Source organism: Homalodisca vitripennis, chromosome 4 (assembly GCF_021130785.1).
Source record: "Homalodisca vitripennis isolate AUS2020 chromosome 4, UT_GWSS_2.1, whole genome shotgun sequence".
NCBI classification, from domain to species: domain Eukaryota; kingdom Metazoa; phylum Arthropoda; class Insecta; order Hemiptera; family Cicadellidae; genus Homalodisca; species Homalodisca vitripennis.
In genome coordinates this window covers 13,635,800-13,660,975 of record NC_060210.1, presented here as the reverse complement: position 1 = coordinate 13,660,975, position 25,176 = coordinate 13,635,800, and the positions used below count along the sequence as shown (strand labels likewise).

Here is a 25,176-nt window from a genome sequence, read left to right as displayed (position 1 = left end):
AATGTACTTTATCCAGTAACTAATTAACGAAAATCTGCAAATCCGAGCATGTTTGACGTTATCTCCTGATACTCTATGTTATGCCGATATTGGATATTTCCCTTCTAGGGTTGGAATAGAACCCTTTCTATTGTAGGTATCATTTTTTGTAATTCATGTACTGAATTACTTCAATTTACAACTAAGTTTTAAATTATCAAAACTAATAATCAGTTTTTTGATATGAAATACTGAATGAAATGTTACGATTTAAATTAAAAATAATAGGACCATTACGAACTAATTTAAGAATCAAAACGTAATGAAAATTCGGGTGTTTAGTTAGTAAATTTTGAAATACGAAGAACAATAGAAGCAGTCTATCGTAAGGTTAAGTAATGCTATTCTATCTGCACGGCATTCTGGCATAGATTGCCAATATTATTATGGTATTAACTCCACATTACAGGGTTATTTTCATATTAGAATAATGAATAGTCAACTAGAAACCTTTTAAAAATTATTTTATTTCCAGACACGTGTTTCGGTGTTAAGCCATCATCAGCGTGTCAATTAACCTATAAATAAATAATAAACAATAACTATTGAAATATACACACGTGGACCATTTAAACAGATGTTAAATTTATACGACAGTTTTAATTAGATAGATATGTATTCTGCTTCCGTGTTTTTTTTTCCTTTCTTTTCGGTATCCAAAATGTCCATATTCTTTTCAATGTTTATGTAGTTTAATTTGTATACAAACAATACGGAATTGTTTGTATAATTCTTGTTTATATCACATGATTGATTTACTTTGTTTTCAATAAGTTTAAATGTATTATTTTATGTCTGGTAACTAATGGAAAATTTTGAATTTTGAAAGGTTTTTCTAACAGCTTGATCATTTTAGTATGGAAAGGTACACGTACCTATATTTTGGATATCGAAAGTAAAGGAGAAAAATTAAACAGGAAAAAAGAATTACATATCTATTTACCAAATAACCTCAAAACATTTAAAATAGCAATCTAAAAATAAGACAACCCCAATAGTAGATATGTAACGCCGGTTCTAAGGCGTCCCAAAGAGGGATGAGGGAGGGATGAGTTGCTTAAAATCTTTGTTGTCAAAGTCGCGGTTCTTGTTCGTGTGCAACAAGTTGTGTTTTATTTTTTACACTGTACTGTTTCAGCAGTTGTCTTTGTTTTTTAATTTTCGGTTCTTGTTCGTTAGCAACAAGTTGTGTTTTATTTTTTACACTGTACCGTTTCAGTAGTTGTCTTTGTTTTTAAAGTCACGGTTCTTGTTCGTGTGCAACAAGTTGTGTTTTATTTTTTACACTGTACCGTTTCAGTAGTTGTCTTTGTTTTTAAAGTCGCGGTTCTTGTTCGTGTGCAACAAGTTGTGTTTTTATTTTTTACACTGTACCGTTTCAGTAGTTGTCTTTGTTTTTAAAGTCGCGGTTCTTGTTCGTGTGCAACAAGTTATTTTTTTATTTTTTACACTGTACTGTTTCAGCAGTTGCGTAAAACTTTTTTGTCGATTACACAAAGCGGAGCAACACACACGGCGGCGGCGGCGGCAGTGACACAACGCGGTGAGTCGGCGGTGCGGTCGGCGGTGCCCGAGTTACACAACGCGGCGTGAGTCAGCGGTATCTATCATACGCGCAGTCTGGCAGTCTGGTGCGCGGTGGTTCAGGTGCAGCACGTAACAAGACGCGAGTGGTGGTTGTATACGAAAAAGTGTTAGGTGTTTGTGTACCGTATGTGAAACTGTTGTTGCTAGAGAACGTTGTATGTGCGACCCATACTGACATCACTCATACTGTACAGAGATTGAGGCAGTGTCGGATACTAGGTAGTCCGAGTAAGTCGTGACAATGGCTACTGCTGCTTGTGATGTGTTTGTGGCGTGCGACGTGTGTGGTGCAACGGTAAGGAAGTCGAACATAGCACGTCACTATAACACTGCCAAGTGCAAGTCGGCCGGAGGAGTCGAGCCTCACGTGTCGAATACAAAAGAACATTGTGTGCACTGCAATAAGTCAATAACGTCACACAACATGGCTCGCCATCTCAAAGTGTGTGGATCGGTTAAATAAACTGTTGAGCCAAAGAAGTCGTGTCCGCATTGTCAGCAACTGATAACCATGTCCAACTTGAGCCGTCATATTGCAAAGTGTTCACCAGGCGGTTTAAAGCGGAAGAACGAAAACTACACTCTTCCAGCTACCGTTTCAGAACCACCACCAAAGGTTCCACGCCTTGAACCAAGTACTAGCTCCACATCAGCTAGCACGTCTGCCATCGGTCACATCAAGAAGTGTTCACCAGACGGTTTAAAGCGTAAGCATGGTGTAGCTACCGTTTCAGCACCTCCGCCTAAAGTCATGAAACCTAGCAAACAAGGGGGTAATATTAAAAAGGTACAGCAAGCGTTCACGGGTCGTATGAAAACGTACATGATTGAAAACAAGCATGGTATCAAAGACCCCAAAAGATTTCTTAAAACATCTAGAAAGTCAATCATTCGCAAAATTGCACAACTCGTTGATGAACACAACATCAAATTTAACCTGAGGTTTGAAACCGAATACACAAAACCGACGAGTGGCGCGATTGAACAGAAGAATTTCAAAACTAAAAACAAGGAGATTCTTCCAACTACAGACATTTGGGTGTACGTTACAAAGGCAATGAAAAAACTCTTGGCCGAAATGGATGAGTTTTACGCCAAGGGGTCTGGTTGGACCTTGCACAAAATCCTCCACCTCGAGTTACGAATTAATCGTTACGTTCCACTCAGAGGCTCCAGTTACGTGGAACTACACGAAAAGATTTCAGCTAAGAAAGCAATCGTAAATGTAAAGAACACTGATCAGAAATGTTTCGTGTGGTCAATCTTGGCCGCATTGCATCCCGTAGACTGGCGAAACAATCCATGCGGAGTACAACACTATCAACCTTTTGAGCACGAACTAGATGTACATTTGGACGGCATCACTTTCCCTGTTAGTCTCGACAACGTCAAGCTGTTTGAAAAACGATCTGGAATATCCGTCAACGTGTACTCGTACGATAAGAAACCGGTCGTCTACCCGTTATACATTACACGAGAAGAAAAGGATAGGCATGTGGACTTGTTGTATGTCAGGGATAAAAACAACTCTCACTACTGCCTCATCAAGAATCTCAGCCGGTTAGTAAGTTCACAAATTTCAAACCATATGCACAGGACTTGGCTCTGCAAGCGCTGCTTACTACACTTTGGCACGGAAGATCTTCTAACCAAACACAAAGAAGACTGCAGCGAACACGAGGCTGTGAAAATACTGACACCGAAAGAAGGCTCTACCGTACAGTTCAAGGACTTCAAACACTCGATGAGAGTACCGTTCGTGGCTTACGCTGACTTTGAGTGTATGCTGACTCCCGTAGCCAGCAGCAGCTGGGATCCCGATGCACAAAGTTCTTACACCGAAAAGTATCAGAAACACGAAGCTGTAAGTTTCTCGTACTACTTCGTGTACTCTGACGGTGATTACAAACCGCCCACTACGTATTTCGGACCGGACGCTGCGCAAGTGTTCGTGGAAAGCATCATGAACGATGCCAGGGAAATATTCCAACTTTACTCAAGAGCTGCTGCTGTACCGATGGAGCTGACTCAAGACGATTTACACGCAATAGCCAACGCTCGGCAGTGTCACATCTGTGGCAAGTCTTTCAACGATCCCGATGATTACAAAGTTCGCGATCACGACCATCTGACGGGGAAATTCAGAGATATGGCTCACAACTCGTGTAACCTCAACTTCAAGAAACCGCATTTCCTGCCAGTGTTTGTTCACAACCTGAGCGGATACGACACCCACCTGTTTATCAAGATGTTTGGGCTCAACAACGAGACCATCAAAGTTATTCCAAACAACGAGGAACGTTACATCTCCTACACCATCGAGGTTGAGCGTGGAGTGAAGCTACGTTTTCTGGACTCGTTGAGGTTCATGGCAAGCAGTCTAGACAAGTTGGCTAAGAACCTGTCTCCCGATCAATTTAAAAACATTTCCAAATTCTATGACGGAGAGAAACTTGAATTGTTACTTAAAAAGGGTGTCTATCCCTACGACTATATGGACGGTATGGAGAAGTTTGAACGTTCGTCCCTGCCCGCGCAGAACGACTTTTACAACAAGCTGAACGATGCTCACGTAAAGCCCGAAGACTACCAACATGCGGTCAACGTTTGGAATACGTTCAACATACAGAACATGAAAGACTACACACTGTTGTACAACCAAACGGACGTGCTCTTGCTGGCGGACATTATGGAGAACTTCCGCGACGTTTGCATGCAGACGTACCAGCCCGACCCTGCTTGGTACTACACGGCTCCCGGACTCGCGTGGAGTGCGATGCTCAAGACCACCGGCATAAAACTCGACCTTCTCAGTGACTACAACATGATCCTGATGATCGGCAAGGGCATTCGTGGCGGAGTGTCACAGTGCTCTAACCGGTACGCCGCAGCAAACAACCCTTATATGGAAGCAGAATTCAATGTGGACCAGCCGACTTCCTACCTGACGTACTTGGACGCCAACAATCTGTACGGCTGGGCCATGAGTCAGTACATGCCGTATAAGAACTTCAAGTGGTGCAAAACCGACATTGACGTTACAAAAGTTCCGGATGACGCACCAACTGGCTACATTCTGGAAGTCGACTTGGTGTATCCCAATAATTTGCACGACTTGCACTCTGACTTGCCTCTTGCACCGGAACGTCGAGTACCGCCGGGATCGAAAGAAGAAAAGTTACTCACCACACTGCTAGAGAAGGAAAAATATGTTGTCCACTACCAGAATCTAAAACAGTATCTATCGCTCGGCATGAAACTTAAGAAAGTCCACAGAGTTATAAGCTTCAGTCAATCAGCCTGGCTCAAGCCCTACATCGACTTGAACACTGAGATGCGTACGCAAGCCAGGAACGAGTTTGAGAAAGATTTCTTCAAGCTCATGAATAACAGCGTTTTCGGTAAGACAATGGAGAACATCCGGAACAGAGTGGACATCCGACTAGCCACAAAAGACGAACAAGTCGACAAGTGGACTGCTCAACCAAACTTTAAGAGCAGGACGATATTCACCGAACAGTTGGCAGCCGTTCACATGTCAAAAACGAAATTGATGTTCAATAAAGCAATCTACGTCGGCATGAGCATTCTGGACGTGTCGAAAACGCTGATGTACGACTTCCACTACAACGTCATCAAGAGGCGGTACGGTCACAAAGCCCAACTTCAATATACAGACACCGACTCGCTAACGTACCACATCCAGACGACCGACTTGTACAAAGACATCAAAGACATGATCGATCTGTTCGACACCAGCGACTACCCTCAGCCCAACCGTTACAACATGCCTCGAGTCAACAAAAAGGTACTAGGGAAGATGAAAGACGAGCTCAACGGCAGAATCATGTACGAGCACGTAGGACTTCGCTCGAAAATGTACTCCAGCAGATCCGAAGGCGGAGTGATCAAAAAGGCGAAAGGTGTCAAAAAGACAACGATAGAAAACCACCTGACCTTCGACGATTACAAACAGTGTCTGTTCACCTCAGGTATACAATACGGTTCGATGAACATGATCCGGAGCTTAAAACACGACTTGTACAGCGTTGAACTGAACAAAATTGTTCTGTCGCCTCATGATGACAAACGCTACATCCAAGACGACGGCATCGGGACTCTGCCCTGGGGACACTACAGCATCCCCGTAGAAGTTATGGCTGAGCTGGAAATCCGGTCTGCTCTGTCGACACAGTGAGACTACCTACGGTAAAAACAAATGTAAATATAAAAAAAAAACTGTTTAGCTGTATGTAAATATTTTCACACATTGTATTTAAATAAAATGTATATATTTTTTTATGTTGTTTTGGATTTTCTTTTCAGATTAATGTACTCTGTGTTTATAATGACAAAAGTCTGATATAAAATTAATGATCAATTAAAAATTAAGTGGAAGCAAACGAGCTGTAATCTGTAAGGTCGTGACCCAAGATAAACCGTTCCGAGTGTTGCGAATAATAAGTGTTTGGTATATTAAATGTTAATACAGTACTATGATGTATCTCTAGCTACAGAATATGTTGTTAAGTAGACCATCTTACATTGATAATCTAATCATTCTTCCTCTTTCATTAGAAGGTTTGAATTGTATAGGGTTCCGGGCTGGTACTTCAGATCATTCATAACAGAAAAAATAAGTGTTTTATATCAATTTAGAAAAATACGCATATTAAGTTAACCTATGTTGTCTACCTATACTTTGTCAGGATAGATACTAGAAATAAATACTAGAATAGTTACTAAAAAAAGGACTTTATGCAACGCTTTAATTAAACTTGTAACTAATTATTTTACTTACTTAATCTTTGTAACTTGTACAGTAACAAGCACTTGTAGCAGTAGCAAGCTTGTTTTTTATTTCCCTGTAATCAGGGAATAGGCTTGTTCTCACTAAACAAACATCACAATAGTAGGGTCTAGTACCATTTACATACAGTTCACAGGCAATATACTGATACAGAGTCAAACTCAATGGGCCATGTGAATAAAAACTAGTATATGTACGCTACCTTTGAATCGGATCTGGATGTTTGAAAATTTCTTCAAGGATAGCCTAACTAAAACTATAATTGTTTTCCTATTTACAATTCCCTAATATTTAGGGATTATTATTAAATTAAATTATTTATTAACAATATCGGCAGTGCCATACCTATGAATATTGCAAATTTAAATATAACAGTGTATGACATACAACATTTGTAATTTTGCACACAATTTAATTGTAATGCATGGGCTGTGTTCTTACGTGGTTAGTACGTAGCTTGAACACTGAAAATTATATAATGAAATTGTATCGAATATTGAAAATTTTACAAATTCAACCAAACTTTCTTCAAACGAATCAAACACAAGTTATAAATAGGCAAAATTAACGTTACCTTAACTTCACAATTGGATAATATGTACTTACAAATCACGTGGAAATTCCCAATCACGTAAAAGTATTTTTTTTCTGAATTTAAAAATAACACACGGCGATAAAGTAAACGCGTCGCGGTACTTCAGTAATGCGCTACAACCGTGAGAAGGCTATTGCATGTGGGATAGTTGTTCGGACTGTTCTGACCACAGATAACCTATTGGGCGCAGATAACACTGTGTGTACAAATATTATAGTATTAGACCTGCTTTACTAAAACACGTATTGGTGCGTTACATCTATTGGAACACGACGCTGTCCTACATAAACGAGGACACTGATAAACGTCATCACTGAACCATGCGAATGGTGTTTCGCGTAATGTCGTACATGAACTCTGTCTGAGACACCAATATTACGTACGCCGTAGTGCCCACGTCGCATTGTGCGGACGCAACTGCTGTAGTGAAATCCAATTCGACTTGTATATCGTTTCTGGACCTGTCTCGGCTGGTGGGATGCAAATGCGTGTCAATCACGATGATGGGGTACCTCGATTTAAAATCGTCAATGTTGACATACACGTCCGTATCGCCGTACATGAGTTTCCTAAATGTCAAGTACTGGTCGTACAACAACCTGTAGTTTTGAGTCGCCATATCGCAGTTTTGCATTTCCGCCGGATAGCGGTGTCCGTTGATTTTTACCGACCCATTCTTCAATTTGCAATGATCGAATCGACTTGGGTTTTTCTTCTGCTTGTTGGCGCGGTCTGTTTGCAGTGCAACGATAATGAATTTGGGATTGTACACGTTACGATAGAGACCGGTGACGTCAAAGTTGAACGTTGAACCGAACACGCCTTTCTTATCGATACACTGCCACTGCAAGTAAGTGTATTTCAGCAAATCCTTATCACTCATTTGTTTGAGACCGGCAATCAGCTGGCTCTTGGCGTTTGTCTCGTACTCGACCAACGGAACACGCAACACAAACGACTTGATTACAACTTTACCGTCTGCCGGTTCAGTTGCTCCTTGTGCATTACCCGACCAGTGGTATATAGCGTCATTGTCTTCGGCTCGAGTGAACGTGATCTCGAACCCGCCCTTGTACATTGGGTGACGCAAATGGTCAAAGAATCCCAGACCCAAGTGGCCGAGTGTACCCAACGCTTCGAACTTGCCGCCGCCACTAAACTTGGAAATGAAACCGCTAGTCGGCAACATGTACATTTGAGATTTACTGTAGCTCACCAATCCTTTCACTTGACTCGTAATGCCGGGATGGTCCACGCTGTCGAGCAGAGTGTTGTGCTTTTTTCAGTTCGATTCGCGAAAACAGATACGCTGGAAAATTGTCAATCAGTTGAATTGTCGACGCTGCGGGGTATTCGGTACCGTCAGATTTCTTGACCAACTCTCCGTGTATGTGGTACATTATGCGAGAATCGTAAAACGCATCTCCGTGATCCAATTTGAAAACCGTATAGTTGTTTGGCGTATTGAAATTTAGGTCCGAGACCGGCATCACGGTCCGGTACTCGCTCCGCTCTATTCCAGTAACTTGTTCTTCGTACAACTTGTCCATTCTCGTGTATCTAACTCTATCTAACATTGCTTTACGACATTACTTGTATTCAATAGGATATACAAATAAAGTTTTACTAGTGTTTAAGCGTCAGATCTGAGGTGTAACAACTTTGATACCATAACGTGCAATTGTTTCAGGATACTATCTTCCATGCAACTGATTTGCAACACGTCAAACAGACTTGGTACAGTTCGAGTTACACGTTTTGAGAATTCATTGTACTCGTATACAAGCGATTCGGTCATAAAGTACAGCCTCCCGTTAGTGTATCGAAATGCGCTCGTGATTTGTTTCGGCAGGTCTGGAAACACGGTAGTAAAAGCTCCGAGCAATTTCGCTTTCAGTTTACACTCATCCACCTCAAACACCAGCTCGTTGTTGGTCAGAATGTACGTTAAGCCTTTATGGGTGTTTACAGCAGACTTCACTTCAATGTCAGGAAAACCGAGAAGACCTTGAGTATCTGTATTACCTAGTAAACTCAAACTTGGATATTGAATGAAGTACACTTGTTTTCTGGTAAACAAAGCTATTTCACCATTAGGCCGTTCATAAATGGCAGTTATGTTTACAAAATCGTGCGGCAGAAACGGTAACCACCGCGTTGCTATTTTGGGTCGGTTGAACTGTGACGGCTCACGGTCTGTTTCGTCCATATCTACTATCCATACCTTCTTGTTGTGAAACATGAAGATCTTGTTGTTTAGTATCAAAACTGTACGTAATTTGGTTTTGTAATCACACAGGTCGTTAGTCGAAACTCCTCTATCGGTTGGTGGTCGCGATGTAGTGGTAGTCGTAGTAGTTGTCGTCGTCGTCGTGGAAGGACCGGGATAACCGTAGAGATATTGGATACCGTAAATATCGTCCTTAGCGAGATCGAGTTCAAACATGTTTTTGGTGGTCGGTGGAATTTCGTAGTAAGGATTCATCACGGCGCCTCGTTGTGATGAATGGCTCAATCCCAACGCGTGACCGATCTCGTGAACCAAAACAGAGAAGAACGATGTTTTTCCAGGTGCCGGGAGATTCATAGTCATGTCCCAGTCTTCATCGACGTCGAAATGAATATCAGTCTGGTTTTTCAAGATGTCTGGGAAAAAGGCGTGTGCCAACACCGATCCGCGACCGTCGAACTTATACGGACATGGCGATCTAGTAGCGTACATGACGTGGAGAGAATCCAACGATATAGGAATGTTGGGATCGTAGAACGAGCGATAAAACGTGAGATTAGTGTGTCTCGTCCAAACGCCAAAAGCAGCGTTAACCAACGGCATGTATTGTGGTTTGCCCAACCAGTTCCATGTCACTATATTATTGAACCATTTTGTGGTGTTGCTCAGTATTCTATACGGCAAAGGATTATCTTTGTTCCCGCATCGCGGTCTCTTCATGAATGCTTCTGTTTCAGGGTTCATGGACCCGTCAACTGTGATATTATATTTAGCTTGAAATGTCTCTATCGCCACATTTAAGATTTCCCCGTCTACCAACGAAGTAGTGTTGTCATTCTCTAAATATCCGTAACGTTTCAAATAACGCACAGAGTCAAAGTCTTCATTTGCATATACTAAGGTGGCTGCAATAACCAAATACGTGCAGTAATACATCTTGTCTACTAATGTACTACATTACCAAAGTTTTGAATAGATTAAGCACGATCCGGAACCAGGTCCAAATAAACGTAACTGATAACATCGTCGTTTAACAGAGCGGTATTGTTTTGGTCCGTGATGGCTAGTTTGATCTGTTGCAGCTTATGTAGCCCTTGTCTAACCGATACATAGTGTGGGTACTGCGGTCTCTCTGATATTTTATAACCGTGCGGAACATCGGGATAGAACTGATACAATATTGCCGTCTCTTGGTGTTTGTGTTGGTGCACGTCGTGACTCACATAACTGTTTTCCACAATGTCGCAGTGTACTTCGACTATTTCCACCGGTCTTAGATTCGGCGGGTTAGTTGCTGTTACTGTTTCACCAGCATTAGGCTATATGTAGTGCTACGCTGATCAAAACCGAGGAGTGCACAAAGATTCGAATCCATGCGAAAATTGTACGGTGATCTGAGAACGACGCGATCGCCATTTCTTGTAATCTTGAGATAGTTTCCAAATTTTTGTTGCAACGATTCCATCGTCCAATAACCGGGGTCTAGTGGCACATTGTATTTTTCCTGTGCAAAGACAACGTGCGCCGTTTCTCTCAGGTTGTAGATATTGTTTTCCGAATAGAAACCAATCAGAGCAACTTTATATTTCACGGTGTCGTCCAAGTGGATTGGATGCTCGAAATGCAAGTTCAGCACGGAACCTTTACCGAAGAGTTTTAACACAGGCATTATTACTCTATATCCAAGTCCAAGTCCAAGTTTATACTAGTATACTTACTATAGTACTGTGTCTATATGGAAGCGTGCATCGCACTTATACGCTACACACTACTTTATTGGAGAAAACACTTTTTCATACAGTTCTGATACCGTATTTGCGCATTGACGCTTCCGGTTTTCGAGTTGTTCGAACCTTGTATTAAGCCTCCTAATGTTTTCTTGCAGTGTAAACGAAGTTTGCTCGTTTAATCTCCTCGAGAGGTCGTCAATTTCTTTTCTGATCACTACGTCGTGTTCGTCTACAGATTTTGCAGCGTTTACGATCCGTCTGTTTTTCACGTTTACTTTGTTGTTGATAAACTTTACCTTGCTGGTGAGCTCATCTGCTTTCTGGGTGTGAGACTTTAAATCGTTCTGAACCGTTTCCACAGTATGTCGTAAAGTTTCTAAATTTACCTCGCCACCTCTCCTGAAAGACTCCAATCTTTCGTTTATTCGCGCTTCCACGTATTGTTTGATAGTTGTTTGATCGCCATATTGTGAAGCAAAATCTTTTAACTTTTCATTTATTTGCGCTTCAACATATTGTTTGATCATCATACTATCGTCATTAGCAGATATCAACTTTTCATTTATTCGAGCATCCACATATTTTAATACATTGGACTCATCAATTATCATTGCTTCGTTGAATCTGTTCACTGCAAACATTATGCAAACCAAGATTTCCAAATGTATTTATCTTTCTCCATCGCGCTTTCTATATCAGTAAAACTTTTGCAACCAGTCATGTATAGCCTTAACACTTCCAGGCACAAGTGTCCACATATGGGCTGGTCGTCGTAGTCTTGAATTCGTTTGGTGTTGTACATCAGATTCTCTGGACCCAAGTAGCGGACTAGTTCCCGCGGTGGCTGACTGTCACCGTACGAGTCGAAGTAGACTTTGCTGTGACCCATCTTCATGTAACACGTCCAGTGTGTACCGTCCGAATCCAGATCGCCCAGATTGATTATGCCGCATTCGATGCGATGCGGTTTGACCGGTAACGCTTCTCGCATAAATACACCGCGAAAGTTGGGAATGTTCAGTCTACGAGCCCACACGTTCAAATCACTCGCTGACATCGGTTTAATATGCTTAACTATGTTTTTTAAACAACGATAAAAGTTTTCCATCTATACGTTTACGGAGACCGTTGCCACTGGGATCTTTTTCGATGATGGAATCGAGTTCGTTGTCAATCAGTTTCTTCAGCCACGGGACAAGTTGCTCTTTCAGCAACGGTGCAATTTTCCGTCTCACTAGCGGTGATAGGAATTTCTTTCCGTACGGCAAGTTGTCCTCTACGAATCCCAACACTTCTTTCAGTAGCCCACCGTCAACGTTTTTCTCTAGCTGTCCGTACTCCAGTGACAGTCGTATACCGCTGTTGTTCTTCATCGCTTTCTGCACCGTCTTATGCTGTTGATTCGTCAACATGATTGTATCACCACCACTGCTCGACAATTGATCTTTCGCAATACCGATCACTGCCGATCTGCGTTTCTTGTAGGCGATGCGCAGCTTACGCTTCTGACCCTCGGTCAGTTTTATTTTGTGTTTGTGTAATTCACTCATTCTGTTACTGTAAGAAATCGCATATGTAAATATGTCTGATATTGTATACGTATTACATATGACACCTTGTCAGTTAATATAGGGAAACATGGAAAGCTATTGTCATAAGTGTAAGACGAAAACTGCATCGCTCAAACAACAAACAGTAAAGCTTCGCTCCAATAACAGATGGCGGTCAAAGTCGGTGTGTGGAAAGTGTGGCTCAAAAAAGAGCACGTTCATAAAACTCTCACCTTTAGTAGAGGCGAGGGAACTGCACAAACCGGTAATAAAAAAGTTTCCGAGACGGCGTATAGTAACTTTGGGCATCGACGACTTGTGGGCTGCCGACTTAGTAATAATGACGGCTTACTCTAAAGTCAACCGAGGCTTCAAATACATGTTGAACGTTATTGACACGTTCAGTAAGTACGCTTGGTCGGAGCCGTTAAAGACAAAGAGTGGTGTGGACGTGGCCAGGGCTTTCGAATCGATACTGAAAAGAGTCGCGGATGCAGATCACCGACCACCCAACTTGTTGCACACGGACAAGGGCCGCGAATTTGAAAACAAAGACTTTAAGCAACTGCTGAAACGGTACAGTATAAAAATGTACCACACGGAGAACGAGGAAAAGAGCGCCATCGTGGAACGGTTCAACCGGACGCTCAACAACAAAATGAAAATAGAGTTTGAGGCGAGAAACTCGTTCAAGTGGCTCGACATCCTGCAACTGTTAGTCGCACAGTACAATGAGTCGGACATGCACAGATCAATCGGCATGACACCGTCAGACGTTGATGAAACAAACGAAAATCAAATATTACAAAAGTTCAATAAATTGAAATCAAAGATACCTATTAGAAAACCTAAACTGAAAGTGGGTGACCGTGTGCGCATCACTGTGAAAAAAGAAGCGTTTGCCAACAAGTACAAAAGCAATTGGACGCGAGAGTTTTCACAGTTTCTAAAGTCATTGACACTAGACCGGTTACATACAGAATTACTGACGCTCAAGGTGAAGAAATAGAAGGGTCCTTTTACGAGAAGGAATTACAAAAGACAGTTCTGTAATAGATATACGGTATGAGTCGTTATTGTAGTAATTTAGCAGACTGCAAAGAATGGACATTAAAGTATACTGCAAAGAACCGCTAGCAAATAGCGCAGCTCTTATACCACAGCCACTTCGCTGTCTGATTGTCGGTACGTCGGGATGTGGCAAAACCAATCTGTTGTTGAATCTGGTGTACAACGAGAAAGGAGTCAAGTTTCAGTCAAAAGCTGTACATGTTCAGTCGGTCTATACACCAGACGGCTTACACAGACATGTTGCAGACGTTTACGAGTATTGAGAAAAAACTTTGTACGAAAATCGCTTACTTCTTTAGCAGTTGTGAGGATATCATATCGGTGGAAGAAGGTGACCGCAACGCGTTGGTCGTGTTTGACGATTGTCTGATGGAGCAGCAAGACAAAATTAAAGATTACTTTATTCGCAGCCGACACAAACAGATATCGTGCGTGTACTTGAGTCAGAGTTATGGAAAGGTAGACATGCAAGTGATTCGTAATAATGTGAACATGTTGTGCGTGTTTAAACAAAACAAACATTACACCAAACGAATATACGACGACTTTGTTGGATCGGACATGACGTATCGTGAATTTGAAACTTTATGCAGAAAGTGTTGGTCTCAGCCGCACGGATTTATTTCAATAGACATGATGAGGAAAGCGCATAACGGTAAATACAAGTTCATGCTTAACGACGTGATACACGCTACATCAACGTTTCCCCAATAACGCAGATATACGCAAATATTTTGTCGAACGACATATCACCGTTCTACCACTGACGATGATACACGCAAATATTTTTTTAAACGACATATCACCGTTCTACCACTGACGATGATACACGCAATTATTTTTTTAAACGACATATCACCGTTCTACCATTAACGATGATACACGCAAATATTTTTTTTAAACGACATATCACCGTTTACTGAACTGCGTGTAATACGCTATACACCACGTACATGTCAACACCTACTGTTATAGTTAAACATAATGGGAACCAAAAGACAAGCTGGCATTGAAAACGTGTTGATCAAGAAAATTAAGTCTGAGCCGAATATACCACCAGAACCTATCGTCAAATTTCCAACTGCGGAAGAGGCCAAACGCTTTGCCCGACAAGACGATAAATTACGCGAGGCGTTCTTGAAAGGCGAACAAGAAGTTTTGGAACAACGCGATAGGGAAGATAGAAAAAACTCTATTGTAGGAAATGTAGAACTTAAAGATGTACCGAAAATTCCTCCAGCGCACGAGGTGTGTTTACCGTCCGTGAACGAGGCCAAAAAGTTTAAAGATATGGATAAGCGGTTACGTGCAGAGTTTGCCGGTGTGCGAACGAAAGAACAGTTGGATACACGAGCTAAAGAAAAACAGTACGAACCAATTACGCGTGCAATCAAAGATAGACAGAGCGCAGAACAGAAAGAGAAACGATTGAAACAACTCAAAACTGTCACGTTACAAAAACGATTGCGTAAAGATTTCGTACCATCGGCCATGAGTACACCGAATCGTGATGTCACTACTGCATCTGACACACCACTACTACCACCCGAACCGGAAGATGATGAAAACCTGATAGACCAGTCGATACAAGAGTACGTGGAAGAGAGAGGCCAAGATCTCGGACCGCTGGCTCGCGAGTACATGACACAAGCTAAGGACCAAGTGTTTGGTATATGGTACGATATGAGTGATCGTCAATTGAAAATTGGTCATTCGACTATTACAATAAAAATGGACGATATACTGATGACAAAAGAAAATAAACGATACAGAGGCACAGTTGGTTTATGGAAACTACTGACCGACCCAGGAAATGTAAGTGATGACGAATACACCAGCGAGGATCGAGACAACTACAAAGATATATTGATCGTGTCGGACGCGCTGTACCAGAGGAACGATGTCACAACACAACGACCCAAGTCGAGCGTCGGTGCAAAGTGGAAGTATTTAATAAAACCGATCTGGGACGAACACAGACTCGAGCAGATGCGCGCCACGACATTTGGAGCCAGCGGTTCGGGACTGAAACGTTACACCAACGTACCGATCGAGTACAAGTACATTGGTAATTTAAAAGATCTAATCGACAGGCTGATGTTCATACAAGCGCAGGAAGCGGCCGGCAACAACAATTTCCACAACGAGAAAATGTCCGTGGTGCAGTTCATCAACGATCGCATGGAAGAATTGGTGACGAAACCCAACGGTCTCAAGTACGTCTTGAGGTGTCTGTCGGCGTTGCCTGAACATGTCATAAACGGATCCGGTCTGTTGTACGATATCATAAACAATCTACCGTTTGAATTGCACGCCCCCGGTTACAACTTCCTGGGACCTGGCACTCGGCTCCAAGAACGCATGAAACGTAATGACCGCGGTGTGAATCCACTCCATGAAGCTGCGCGCCAACATGATATATGGTACAGCAAACACAAGAACACCAAGGACCGATGGGAAGCGGACAAAGTGTTACAGGACAAAGCGTTCGACCGCGTCATTGCTCCGGACGCTGATCTGTCCGAGCGGCTGTGGAGTCTAGGCACGGGCTCGGCAATGTGGGCAAAGCGTAAACTCGGTATGGGACTGTCGACGTCGGGTTGTGTGTATCCCCAACTGTGACATCGGGTTGTGTGTATCCCCACACACACACACTGCAGACAAACTGTGTAGGGTGTTCCTTACACCGCATGTCAAATTCTCGTTGCTAAGTACATGGCATTCATGATCATCAGTCACATCGCTCATAATGTATTGACACAAAGAGATGGTTGGACCACTAGATATATTGTAACTATGGATCTAAAGACTACGCTCAACCGGCTGCAAGCACCACGCTACACACGGCTCACCGACTTGAGTCCTAACGTACCGTACCGCGTAATGCAATTCGAGCGCTGCACCACACGAATAGGAGAGACCGTCATGGCTATCCTGGAAGACAACGAGGACCAGTACCGAGTGTTTCTCCCCGAACGTTATCTGCATGCACTTACAGACGATGATATAACAAAGTACAACAACACCAAAGACGTTGATCGCATGTCACTGAAATACTTGGGCAGAGGCAAAGGAATCGAATTTGTGTAACCGCAGTCAAGTAACCAAAGTACACGCACAAGACCATAATACACACAAGACAAAAAAAAAATGGTTTCGCTCGGACACCGTAAACTCGGCGGAGACACAATCTCTGACTATCTGAGCACCGACGTACAACGTGACGTTTAGAAATGACATCTTGTCGCGTCTTTTTTTTTTTTTTTTTTTTTTTTTTTTTTTAATTTTCGGATTTGATTTCAAACTGTATTTGGTTTTCAACACCCTTGTAAACCAGGTGTATTACGTTGAAGGCTCCACTGTTGTAACTCGATACGATATCATTAGTCAGTATGTCGTCGAAATGTCTAGGCAAGTAAACGTAGCACACGTTGAAACCACCTAAATGACGCAACGTTGCCAAGATGGTCGAGTCGACTTTTTCGAGTTTCACGACTTTGTAGTATTGATGAGGTATCAGATCAGAGACTTGGACATAGTGCCCGGGTGTACAAGTGTTCAACGCGCTCACTAGACTGATCGTTGTTGCGTTGGCTTCCTCACAACGAGAATGTTGACACGCGGTGGATTCCTCACAATCAGCTGTTACGTTGGATTCCACACAATCAGTTCGTAAGTCGACTCCTCCGACCGACCTGCATGTGTTGGTTCTCTGATGCCGTAACATGCACCTTTTAACCACCACTTTGCCACACACATCACATGTAGCAGTTTTCGCTTTGGGCATTGCACCCGACACAGTAGCCATGTTGGTACTGACCAACTACCTAGTATCCCAACACTGCCTCAATCTCTGTACAGTATGAGTGATGTTCGTATGGGTCGCGTTGTGTAACTCGGGCACCGCCGGCCGCACCGCCGACTCACCGCGTTGTCTCACTGCCGCCGCCGCCGCCGTGTGTGTTGCTCCGCTTTGTGTAATCGACAAAAAAGTTTTACGCAACTGCTGAAACAGTACAGTGTAAAAAATAAAAAAACAACTTGTTGCACACGAACAAGAACCGCGACTTTAAAAACAAAGACAACTACTGAAACGGTACAGTGTAAAAAATAAAACACAACTTGTTGCACACGAACAAGAACCGAGAATTAAAAAACAAACACAACTGCTGAAACAGTACAGTGTAAAAAATAAAACACAACTTGTTGCACACGAACAAGAACCGCGACTTTGACAACAAAGATTTTAAGCAACTCATCCCTCCCTCATCCCTCTTTGGGACGCCTTAGAACCGGCGTTACATATCTACTCCCAATCTTTGAACAAAATAAAGTATTAAATATAGCATATTAATCAAAATTTTAACTGTGCCATATAAATTTAACATCTGTTTAAATGGTGCCAATGTGTATATTTAAATTTTTTAATGTTTATTACTTATTTAGAGGATAATGTTAACACTGATGATGGTTTAATACCGAAACACGTGTCTGTAAATAAAATAACTTTTAAAAAGGGTTCTAGTTGACTATTCATTATTCTAATACCAATATTATACAAACGTTGTTAATAGGCTAGGATCCCTTAGATAATGACAATGTACGGATATATTAATTTGAATAATCATTACTTGATAGCTTAATATAATAGTGTCAGAATAAACGCTAAAGACGTCGTCTTTAGTTCCTCAAACCAAAAATCACCATATAAAATCATTCAAATATTTTACACAAATTTTTAAATAAATTTAAAAATTTACTTCCAAGCATGTCGATAAAGTTTTATATGAGTGAAATAATTTTAATCGGCATTTTAAATTTTTAAATCCCCAAGAAATATATTGTAACAATCTTAAAAAATTTTGAAATTTTGAAATTGTGTCTGGGCATTTCGAGAAAAAATCAGAAAATTAATTTTTTTTTAATAAATACCTCAGTATATAAATGTGTTTATAATAAATCCTAAAATGAGACAAATTTATGTTTTATTGTTTCAATGCTTTAATTAAAGTATGTATCTCATAATATTAGATAATGACTAAATTTAAGAGATAATCTTACAAAATAAAATGAAATAGTTCTTTTTTAATTGCTTTAGGTAAATTGAGGTAATGTTTATTCCAACTAATATTACTAAATGCTAAATCCTTGGATAAGTTGTAAAATTTAAATTTCGTCTTAATTAATAATAGGCATACAGTTTCTACTATAAATTTATACTTGTGTTCTTTTTATTATTTGTTAGGTTAATTGTTTACGTCTTTTATCAGAATCGTTCCTTAATAAGTATAGGTACTAGTAACAGTATTATTTAAAATTTATTTAACTTTGTATTTGATCACTAGCTGGGTATTTTGTTTTGTAATATAACTATAAAATATTTAAGGCTGGTATGATAATATATGTTAACTTTTCATATTGCACTTTGCTATTTTATATCGTTTCAAATTATTTTCATAAACTTTTAATATTCCATACAATATTGCGAATCGTATGTAAATATAGATAATATTTGTCACTAGCTGGCATTTCTATTTAAACTATGTTGCACTTCGATGGAATGAAATAGACAACTATAACTTTTACAAAATTATTACAATTTTTAATTAATTTTTCTAAATGAATAATCTGTAATACTGTCAGGAACTGAAATAATAAATATAAACCCGCAAAACAAATCTATATGTGGATTTTGGAACTGTTGTGACGTAATGAGCTGAGAGTAATCCACAAATATCAGATGTTTGGTTAGTCACTGTGTACACAAATAACTAACCGCCCAACAATAAACATCACACCCAAACATCGTACATCATGTCTGACAAAAGCAAACATCACGCCGGACATCGTAAACTCTGGTCTCTACTGGTTTGTACTCCGGGCAATGCTGTTGTTTACGATCTTATTACACGTGCCAGTGCAGGCTGGCTTCATTAAACATGGCTGCTTTTTATATATAAGTAATAACTATTATTTCCTTGTCACTCAGAAAAAGTCCGAAATATTCTAATTATAACAATATAGAAGCACGCCTGTCTTCGGATCAGTTTTGTGGGAAAATCTGTTACGGCGATTACCTCATAGATTACGTACTCATGGTGTTGTTACAGCTCGTTCGCAGCGATATTAACTGATTTTAAGGATCGCTGCTTGTCTCAAAAATGTTTTCCAGAGAGCTGATTATCGTTTTGACGTCTTTGACGCCATTTACCGGCAATTTTCATTGTTTATCTGTTGCAACACATCGTCTGCGTTGGTACTAAAACAAATCTGTTATTAAGGAAAAGACGAGTTTGCTATAAGAATAATATAAATATTGAATAATTTTATCTTCAGTTTAAAAACCGCTAGTTCTTTGAAATCTATGTGAAATTTGTTAGTATGCAGTTTTATCATTACACATTAAAACTAAATATTAACTTTTAAATTTTTTTTACGTAAATGATTTAATATGTAATCATAGAGGCTAAAGTTTCTTGAGCTTCATGAAACAACTTGAATTTGTAAAGTGTTGCAAGGAGTCTGAGATTGTTACAAAGATCCTCAGTTCTTAGAAATTTGAATAGAGATCCTATATTTAATTTAATATAAATTTCAAGAATTGTGTCAAGTTTTAATTTGCACACAAATAGTAAAAATCTTCCGGTCCGTTGGGCGCTAAAAAACCTAAACCGTATATCTCAAATTTTTATTTTTATTTTGCAATGATATTTTTTTAATTATTTACGAGTTTTTATTGATGTTATCTATGTAAAATTTTTTTGTTGTGAAATAACTGAAAATTTCATACTGAAAAACCATATGTAAAAAATATACTTTTAAAGGGCAGTGACAAGGTAGGAGTACGCCACATCATGTGTCAGACTATTCTAGAGTTGCATGAAAATCTCAAGTTTATAGCTCATTACGTTCTGATATTCTACATACTGTGATAAAATTTAAAATATTTAAAGATCGTATAATTATTGTCCGTTCGTTATTAATCTATTTAATCTGCAATTTTCGTACAGCCAACATGGTCATCCATAGTAATATAATGATAAATATGTCCGCTAACGCACTCACAAATCTCATGGAGTTCCAAGCAGATCATCCAACTCACCATTTCTCACGTAGAAATAAAGTTTCATGCAAAAAAAAATCCAAGTGTATTGGTCAGTTCGTTATAATTAAATTTTCCCAGCGTCACAAATAGTACTAGGGAAAATTATTTATTTTAATAATTTTTAATATTTCTAATCATTAAATTTAAAATAGCTAAATTAATACTACGTATCAAGAATTGTTCTTACAATACAACAACTTAATGTAGCATTAATTTTTTAAACCATGTTCAAAATCCCAGGTGCATCATTAACCAGAGAATTTCACTGTTGGTAGTTTAAATGCAGTACGCTTGACTAGAGTTATTTACTTGTCATTGCGTTAACAGCACATAGTGGTTGCGCATGTCCACGCAACCAACTAACATTAAATTTTTATGTCAGTCATGATTGCGTGGTTACATTTTGCAAAAGCTTATATCTTTAGAAGCACGTCTGAGACGAGAAGCCGCGCTCTGAGAAGATAACAGAAACGTGCTCCTGATGACACGCCAGAACACATATTGTCCAAGTAGGCTGATGAAGACATGTTGTAATGGAGGCACGTCTCCGCACATGCTGCTGAGAATGTAATAAAGTCAGACAGATGTGTTCCGAACACACGTACCGTACCTAGCAATGTGTCTTCAGTACAAGTCATAGCTGAGGATTTGTAACACCTGTCTTTCCCATATTACTGCAGCGGTTTCCTACAGCTCAGCAGTTCGTGCCCGACTGGTACAATGTTGCAGGCAAGGAATGTAGGACGCTATTACTTACCAAGATGTATTTGAGAATGGATGAATTAGATTTTCTAGGGTAATGTACAATTTCTTCTCGTTACCTTACAACGCTTGTAAGCTATGTCCATTCTTCCCATAAAATTCTGAGCGGTCTTTTTGCAGTCTCTGAGTGTAATAGCAGTCTCTAGTATCAACCCTGCCATGATAGCAGTACTAAAAGGGATAATAATATCATCATCAGAGTTTTTTAATCAATTTTACCAATAGGTCGTTGAAATATATGTAGAAATTGAATTATAATTTTTTGGGAGAATTTCCATGTTTTAAACAACTTTACATTGAACAGTGTTGAAAAAATTTTTAGCGAAACCAATTGTTTTGTATAAAAGATATTACAAGGGCAGTTCAAAAACTACATAAAATTTTAAACATTGCATATTACAACTGTTTATGAGATTAAATACAAAAAATATACTATTCAATAAAAGAAAAATGTTTACATCTTTTAATACAAGGCTTTATAATTGTTTTTATAAATATATATATATATATATATATATATATATATATATAATTATTATACAATTATAAAGCCTTGTATTAAAATATGTTAATATCTTTATCTTTATCTTTATATATATATATATTTCTTGTGTGCGTGTGTATGAGGCTGAACTCCTCCTAAACGGGTGGGCCGATTTTAATGAAACTTTTTGTGTGTCTTTAGGTGGATCCGAGAATGGTTTAGATTCACAATTCGGTCCAATTTAAATAGTTTATTTAATAAATTTTTTAATAATAAATTGTTGTTGATGTTGGAGTGTTTTACATTGGATACGCCAGACTGCGCTACGAACAACACGTAATACAAAGTGAACTGATACTTAACAGCTGTGAGTATTTTCAGCTGAAGTTCATGAAAGAGGCAGAAACATTTGTTCACATTTAAAATTTAGAAAGTTCATATTTTAAATTTGTAAAGTGCTTGATCAGTAGTGTAATGCAGATTGCAAAGATGAAGTTTCACCAATTGTTCTACTTAAACATTATAATATTACAACACAGCCATAATGTTTTTCTATTTTAATTCCAGGTTTTCCCGACAGTTTGTCCTGCTATTAAATTTGTGTGTTGTTTTGTAACATTCTGTAATTATTGTGTGAGTGGTAATTGTTATAATACATTAATAGAGATTGAAGATGTTTGAAGTGCATAAAAAACTATAGTTATTTAAAGTTATTGAACTCATTTTGCAAATTTATTGAAGTGAGTATATTGGTCGCATACCTCAAATAACATAAGTAGCATACAAGTCAAAAGGTTGTGTTTCTATGTGTGAATATTGTTAACAGTTTAGATAATCAAGTTTTAAACTAATTGGATTTAAAATAATTTGTTGTAATTTACATTTTTTAATCTGCAGTCAGAATTGGTCACATAAGTTCAAATTAAGTAGCATACAAATCATATGTGTGAATAACTACTTATTATTAATCGTGTAGGAATTGGTTTTAAATTAAATTCTGTTGGCCAGTTCCGATATTATACTGTAATTTTAAATTACTAATTTTATAACAAGTATATTTTTTTAATTTACAACTTAATTTATCGTAATGCTATTGAATGTACAATATTTTTGTTAAACCTTCAGGAGTGTGCATAAACAAATTAGATGGTTTTCCGATAGGGCTGAAGTATAATAAGTGGTCTCCATCACAATCGAATATTGATATTTCTGAATAGCCTATCCAAACTACCATCCGAATTGGATTATAGTTATTTAAAGGCTGAAGTATAATAAGCAGCCACCATCTCAATCGAATTATTGATATTTCTGATTAGCCTATCTAAACTACTGAATTTCATTGTAGTTATTTAAAATTACAGTATAGTATCAGAACTGGCCAACAGAATTTAATTTAAAACCAATTCCTCGGATTCTAATTCGGATCGTCATCTTAGTAGTTTAGATAGGCTATTCAGATATATCAATAATTCGATTGTGATGGTGGCCACTTATTGTACTTCTGACCTATAGGGAATACTTATTTAGTATATTATATAAATTAAATTCTGTTGGCCAGTTCCGATACTATACTGTAATTTTAAATCATTATAATGTAATTCGGTAGTTTAGATAGATTAATCAGAAAATCAATAATTCGATTGTGATGGTGGCCACTTATTGCACTTCAGACCTATAGGGAATACTTATTTAGTAGTATTTTAGAGATTATTATAGACCGTAGTCTACGTTGTTATAAATTTTTATCTAGAAGTTACTTAATTAAAATTACATATTCAATAAGTTACTCATATTCATTGTGTACTATTATACAGAATTTTATTTGTACAAAAAAATGCCACGTCTTTGTGGAAGAGGACGAATAGTTATTCAATCATGTGATTTATATGTTACTTAATTTGAACTTATGTGACCAAACTGTTAACAATAGTTATTCACACATAGAAACACAACCTTTTGATTTGTATGCTACTTAGGTTATGCGACCAATATACTCACTTCATTCAATAAATTTTCAAAATTAGTTCAGTAACTTCAATAAATAACTATAGTTTTTTATGTACTTCTAACATCTTCAATCTCTATTAATGTAATATTACAATTAGCACTCACACGATGTTACAAAACAACACACATATTTGATAGCAGCACAAACTGTGAGGAAAACCTGGAATTAAAATATAAAACATTTGAAACTGTGATCGTAGCGCATTCTGCTGGATACAATGTAAAACATTCCAAGATGGTCCACCCATTTAGGAGGAGTTCAGCTCCATACACACGCATACAAGAAATATAAATATAAAGATAGTGAAATTCGGTAGTTTAGATAGGCTAATTAGAAATATCAATAATTTGATTGCTATGTTGGCCGCTTATTATAATTCAGCCTTTAAATAACTATAATCTAATTCAGTTCGTCATTTTAGTAGTTAGGTAGGCTATTCAGAAATATCTATAATTCGATTGTGATGATGGCCACTTATTATACTTCAGCCCTATACGGAATACTTATTTAGTATTTTAGATAAATTAAATTCTGTTGGCCAGTTCCGATACTATACTGTAATTTTAAATAACTATAATTAAATTCGGTAGTTTAGATAGACTATTCAGAAATATCAATAATTCGATTGTGATGGTGGCCGCTTATTACACTTCATCCTTTACATAACTATAATCTAATTCGGATAGTTGTTATATAGGCTATTCAGAAATATCAATAGTTAGATTGTGATGGAGGTCACTTTTTGTACTTCAGCCCTATCGGAAAATCATCAAATTTGTTTGTGTATACTCCTGAAGGATTAAAAAAAATATTGTACATTCAATGGCATTACGATAAATTAAGTTGTAAATTGAAAAAATATACCTGTTATAAAATAGTTTGTTTCAACCTTTTTACCTTCAGATTAAGTAAGTTTTCATTTAAAACATCCTCTACATTTCACATCACTCATGTTATACTCGCACACTATCGGTTGGTCGAAGTGTGATTAAATGTACATGTGATGAAGTTAGATATTGTACTAACGTTTTAATAGAAATTTTTATCAAAACAGCCCAGATTGCTACAGATTAATCAAAGTTTAAAATATATATAAACACTTATAAAGCCTTGTATTAAAAGATGTTAATATATATATAAATATATATATATATATATATATATATATATATATATATATATATATATATATATATATATTAGGT

The 25,176-nt window shown here is 38.5% G+C and overlaps 3 protein-coding genes across 3 annotated transcripts in view; 1 reads left to right on the top strand and 2 right to left on the bottom strand.

Moving 5' to 3' along the window:
• Nucleotides 1-7,381, bottom strand: part of LOC124358960 (acid sphingomyelinase-like phosphodiesterase 3b) — a 254,260-nt gene extending 246,879 nt beyond the window's left edge. Inside the window, exon 1 of the mRNA XM_046811248.1 lies at nucleotides 7,043-7,381. The gene's annotated coding sequence lies outside the window, so the exon portion shown is untranslated. The remainder of the gene's footprint in view (nucleotides 1-7,042) is intronic.
• Nucleotides 2,138-5,824, top strand: LOC124358878. The gene has a single exon (XM_046811113.1). The coding sequence runs from the start codon at nucleotides 2,138-2,140 to the stop codon at nucleotides 5,822-5,824; it is 3,687 nt and encodes a 1,228-aa protein (XP_046667069.1).
• A 1,283-nt stretch (nucleotides 7,382-8,664) lies between the features above and the next one.
• Nucleotides 8,665-10,197, bottom strand: LOC124358877 (matrix metalloproteinase-18-like). The gene has a single exon (XM_046811112.1). The coding sequence runs from the start codon at nucleotides 10,195-10,197 to the stop codon at nucleotides 8,665-8,667; it is 1,533 nt and encodes a 510-aa protein (XP_046667068.1).
• Between the last annotated feature and the right edge of the window lie 14,979 nt (nucleotides 10,198-25,176).